At 30.7% G+C, this 6186-nt stretch overlaps 1 protein-coding gene across 1 annotated transcript; it reads left to right on the forward strand.

The window, feature by feature from the left end:
* The first annotated feature begins 5287 nt into the window (after positions 1 to 5287).
* LOC108478879 (phytosulfokines 3) lies at positions 5288 to 5799 on the forward strand. Its single transcript, XM_017781336.2, has 2 exons — positions 5288 to 5513; positions 5589 to 5799. The coding sequence occupies exons 1-2, from the start codon at positions 5397 to 5399 to the stop codon at positions 5733 to 5735; spliced, it is 264 nt and encodes an 87-aa protein (XP_017636825.1). The 5' UTR covers positions 5288 to 5396; the 3' UTR covers positions 5736 to 5799.
* The last annotated feature ends 387 nt before the right edge of the window (positions 5800 to 6186 follow it).

Consider the following 6186-nt stretch of genomic DNA (forward strand, 5'->3'; position numbering starts at 1 on the left):
CATATATATATATTCAACCCAAATCCTTTCTTAACTCGTGATTCACTAACTTGGGAGTTATTTTCTAACAAATTTTAACTTACTCTAATACCGAATGCTACTCAAGCTTTAAGCTCATGTCCTTTCATTATTAAACAAATGTTATAACATAACTAACATCCCTTTTTCAATTTGAGCATCAACACATAAAGAAATTAAACACAAAGATTCATAGTCGAAACTTATACATAACATCATTCAAGGTTTAATCCCCCAAATTCATGCACAAAGCCGAACCTATTGAGAGATGTATATACAACAATATCTAGTTAGTACATTCAAGCACCTATGGCATTCCCTTCAATTTAATACTAAGACAAACCAAAAGATTTATTCATGTAAATTCAAAATTTCAAGTTCATCTCTTTCTCATATAAATACCAAAAATTAAGTATTTACTAGCTTAAACTCTATTAAACCTTAAAACATCAATCCACCATCACATGCATCATTACAAAGCTTCATTTTTAGCATGTAAATGACATCAACACCAAGCAAGAATGATGCATCCATGGCCGAGTGTCATTTCCATCACCTAGCAAGATTTAGACCATGGGCTAGGTAGAACTCAAGCTACCAACTAAAACATGCATGCATCTCATGGACAACATCACACATACCTTTGTCTAGCAAATCACCATAGCCGATTTTCTCAAGCTCCTCCCCTTCCTTTCTTTCCTCTATTTGGCCAAGGATGTTCAAGGATGAACAAAACATTTTTTCTTTGTTTTCTTTCTTCCATTCACGGCAAAAGGGGGGCATGGATGAGACCATTGTTTTTTCATCACTCCTCCCTTTCATTATTTAATTCTTCCTTACATACATCACTAACCCAACATGTTTGTGACATGTTTCCACCCATAGCATGGCTGGCCACTATGCTTCAATTTGGCTAATTTGACATGCAAGGACAAACAGTTTCCCACATGTATTGATAGGCCATTTTACATTTGCCTAGCACATTTCTAAATTTTCTCACATAAGTCCTATGTACTCCATTCACATGCAATTAACTAAATCGAAGCTTAAAAATTTTTTGCACATTCATATTCACATATTTTAGACCATAAATATCACATCCAAATAATTTGGTGACTCGGTTTAGCGGTCCCGAAACCGCTTTCCGACTAGGGTCACTTTAGGGCTGTCACATTGGGTGTGTTGAGACGTATTTATATTCTTATTTAAGGGTTAGAGAAGAATTATAAGTAGTTTTAGACATTATAAAAAATATTTTAAATAAATTTACACCACAATTATTTTTAATTTTAGTAATAATGCAAGTAATTTCAAACGTAAAATTAGTACTCTATATGAACGACAAGTAATATTCGCCCCTTTCCTAGTTATATAATACAAACACTAAAGACTAAAGTCTAATTTACATATTCTAGTCAACATTTTGCTTTGATGAAAAAGAATAAAGATTATTACTTAAATTAGGTTGAAAATTGTTTTGTTGTGATGGAGCCCGCAACGCCGAAATGGTCAGATGAGAAATCTTCAAGATTCATGGAAAATCTTGGGGTTCAAACAATACAACCACAACGCCGAAATGCTTGGGTTTCTCACAGTGAAAGACCACAGAATTACTCATCAATTTTGGTGGTTTTCACCCTTTTATCTCTAAATATCATCATTATTTGGCTCAGAAAAAGCTTTAAAGGATAAGGGTATCGTTCTGTTTGCTGACTTTGATTGGCTATTTTCTCCACATTCTTAGCAGTCTGATAATAATTGAAGGCAGAGGGACCTGAAATTTTGAAAAAAAAATTATATTAAAATATTAATTTTTAAAGAGATTAATAAGAGAATTATAACATTTAAGCATGGGATTATGGTAAAAAAGCTTGATTTGAGTTGAAACGTTGCACATACGTCATGTATAGGTTAAACCTTGTGAGGGAGAAATTAATATAATGTATATAGGCATGGAATTGGATTTGATCATGTGATTAAGGAAAATCATTATATAATCACTTGTTTAAATGGCCTTTAGCTACCGAAAGTTTGCTAACCCAAATCCCTTTTTTCTTTTCTTTTTTTGACTAATTAATTCAAAGTTAAGCTACAATCATAATCGCCACAAAATCATGTGATTATATTCTCACAAATATTCCTTTCTGCCTGCATTGCTTGAATGCTTGCTACACATCCCACTTTCTTCTTCTTTTTTAATATTTACTGGAATTACATAAATTAATTCAGATTTATGCTCTTTTGTTTTTGTTTCCAATCTTTTTGGTCAAGCATTACTTGGCATATTATTATGTATTATCTTTGTGAGAAGTCGACTGACATTAATAGTAATAAGTACACGAACCTTTCAATATTATTAATCTCACTTTCAATACAAATGAGTTCATTTGCTTTCCTCCAACCCATCTATTTTATTTAATATTTTCATGTTGTTGTTTTGTTAATTAGTCATTTCTCCATAGATGGATAATCTAGAAGGAAATCACGAGGCTTAATTATGCTATATTATCATACAAAAATTTGGAATTCTTTTTTGAATAATCTATACTTAGCTCATTGCGCCAAAATTGTCAAGCCATGTGAAAATGACATTAAGGTTAGCTAAAGCTTTTATTTATGCAACACTCCTCGGTCTTATACCAATAAAAAATTGGTGCAATATTTTTAGAAAATATATATAGTGAAATATTAAAACTAATTTTTTGGACATTACGTGTTTGACTTGTTTTCCTTATTTTTTTTACTTTGAACAAATTCATAAATATGATTTTATATTTTTGTATTGAATTACTCAAGAATTTAAATTTTAAACATTTTCTAAAAGCTTCTTAATTGTCATCTCAGCATTATTATATGTTTATTGAAATTAAAACATGGGTCACTTATCCTAATCCGAATATGATTAATTCCATAGCGTAAAACAGATAAAAACATATGTAATTATACAAAAAAAAAATTGAGTTACTTGTTAATGAATTAATATGAATTTATTAGGATATTGAGTTGCGAAAAGGTTGTGTATTGGCTTGTATTAATAATGGCAATGCAATATAGTTTTGAGATTGGTTTAGTTGGCAGTTTTTGATTGAGTAATTGTATTTTCGTTTCTTGTTTATTATGCGGCAAAAACATGTAGTGATCAGATTTTTAAATAGGTTTTCAAGTGTTTCTCTTTAAGGACAAGTGGATATGTGGCAAAAGAGGCCATAAAGGAACAAAGACTATGCTAATCAGAATATAGGATTGAAAGTAAGTTCAATGGTACTTCGAAGCTAAAGATATTTTGAAGAATGCTTATTGAATTTTGAGTTGACTATTTGTTGCCAACTTATGGACTTGAGAGAAGATAGTGTTACACTCGTATGTTCAACATAAGAACCGCTTTTAAGAGTAATTGTAATCTTTGAATGACTGAGTTCACCTACTAGTACTGATGGAGATAATAGATTAAGTGAACCACACTTTGATGTACAAAAGTGGAGCTACAATTTGTGAGAGTTGGGATTGATCTTAAATCATTGCTATTTGTACAATGTTTATCTTAGTGAATTGAAGATCCCTATATATTGGTTAAGTCAAGGTAAAGGGTAATTTTTTTCAGACCATTAAACATAGATTTATGAGTAAAATCAAAAGGTAATCCAATAGCATTGTTGAAGAATTTAAGTTGTCTTGATTTCAGGGTCTTCTAGATTATGGATGCATGTCAAGTGTTTTGATAAATTAACCCAGCTTAGAAAATTGGAAGAACATTCCATCCTCAAAGAAGAAGAAAAAAAATCCTGAAAGAATAATTTATGGTTTAGTCTAAAAGCCAGCACTAGCTGGCCTGTATTATTGCGATATATATATATATATATATATATATATGACTTTCGATTTTCTTGCTCATTCGTGTGAGACATTAGATAAGACAAAGTTAGACAGAAAAATAATTAAAATCATGAAATTGTATATTGAGAGGACACAGATACAAATATATCTTATACATAATACAAATAATTAATGTGTTAAAACTTATATAAATATAAAAGATCTTAAATACATTCTTAAAAAATAAAACATCTTAAATATAATTATAATATGATGAAACGCGATGTCTAATATACAAATTGCTATATCCAAGTGGACCCTAGCATTGCAAACGAATTTATTTGTTTGGTACGTAATATAACTAAATCTCATGATCTAAAGAGATTATGAGAGGGTTTAAATTTAAATTTTGACATGCAAAAGTTAGATAAATTAATTGACGAAATATAATTTGTTTGAGAATGTTGATGTTTAGATCAAATAAAGGAGGAGTTACGGTTGCGGTCAACAATTTGTCGAGCTTAAAATTAAAAGGAGATCGATTGTGAACAGTGTTTCACATGATGATAGGATAGTTTAGATAGAGAGAGATCCTCTTTTTGTGATTAAGTATTGGCTTATATGCTTGGATTGAAATCTAAGGGTGCCATGTGTCATTTAGCTATAGGTGATCGAAGGTGACAAAGTCAATCGGTCTGACATGACAAATTTAGATAAGATGATGATTAGACAAATTGTCAATCACATCTAATGGACTTAATGTTTGACATCATAAATGACAATTGAATAAAACTTGTCCGTGACTCCGTGTCACTTAGTATTGAGGGGTGTACTCTAGTAGTTTACCTTAGGAGTTTTTGAGGGGTTGTCACAAGAGGTGATGGTAGAGGATTCCCGAAGAGTTATTCTGTTTTTAAATATAAGGATATAAAAAATATAATATAACCTTTTTAAGTCATTTTTTAAATAAATTCTTCTCTAGGATGTTCATAATATTTTTGTATAATTACATGTTTTTATTTGTTTTAGACACTAATTTTATTCAAATTGGGATTCTTCTAAAAATATCAATTTCAAAATCAAGAAAATAATTGGTTTCATTCCTTCCGAGTTCCAACCATGTATTCCCATTTAAAGCATATATTATTTCTCTGGGAAATGTTGCCTTACCTAGTGGTATGAATCAGTAGCCGTACAAATTGTACTTTTTTTTTTCCTAATTCCTAAACAAAAACCAATATTCATTATTTCTCCCTCTTTCACCTTCAACTGATATTAGATATTAGTTTTTAAAGATAACAATGTAAACCAGTCAACTTAAACTCCAAACTTTATAACATTCTTGTCTTTCATAAATCAATTTATCTCCTTCATTTATGAGAGTTGAGAAGTCTTCCCTCCCCACCTCATTAGTTCACACACACGCGTTGTCTTGTAGCCCTTTCATTTCTCTATATATTTACCACCTCCTCCACCACTCTCTTCACCCTATTCTCTCTTTATCCTTATAAATCCTTAATCAATCATCTCATTCCTTTGTCATCTAATTATTAAAGCAAAGATAGATGGCTAAACTTGCCACCTTTTTCGTCTTAACCCTTCTCTTCGTTTCCACTCTATCCTTTGCCGCCCGCCCTGGTCCAGCTTTCCCTGACCAGTCTCCTACCAAAACTCAAGCTAAGGTGAGTTAAATTTGACAGAGTTTTGCTTATTATTTTTCCCTTAGAGCTTTATTTGATGAATTGGGATTTTGATAGGGTATTACTGTGGTGGAGACTGAGGTTGAGCGGTCGACTGAAGCTGTTGAAGATAGCTGCCAAGGAGTTGGAGAAGAAGAATGTTTGATGAGAAGAACTCTTGCTGCTCATGTTGATTATATCTATACTCAGAATCACAAGCCATGAGAGCTTTTTATGAATTTATGGACATGGTCTTTTAAATTTTAAATAACATAATCACTCAAGTTAATTTGTGTTTGTTTCTTCTTCATTATATATTTCTTCAATCTTCTGGTTTTTTTTTTTTTGAAATATATGGTTGGAGTTTTTCATATTTTTGTTAACTTTGGTAATATATTTATAAATAATTATTAACTCCACAAGTTAAGAGATTTAATTAATATTAAAAATAAAAATATATATAAATAATAATTTTTGTGAAGTTATAAATATTCATTGTAGGATTACAAGCTTAATTATATAAAATAGTCTTTTAAGAATTACCTTTTTCAAATGCTACATTTGGTCACTTTTCTTTTAGTGATTTTGCTATATTTTTTTGTGTTGGAGAATATGCATGAACCATGATGGCAAAAATATGTACTAATCATTTTACACAATCTTACCACACTATTGG

This window comes from Gossypium arboreum, chromosome 12 (genome assembly GCF_025698485.1).
Source record: "Gossypium arboreum isolate Shixiya-1 chromosome 12, ASM2569848v2, whole genome shotgun sequence".
In the NCBI taxonomy this organism is placed as follows: domain Eukaryota; kingdom Viridiplantae; phylum Streptophyta; class Magnoliopsida; order Malvales; family Malvaceae; genus Gossypium; species Gossypium arboreum.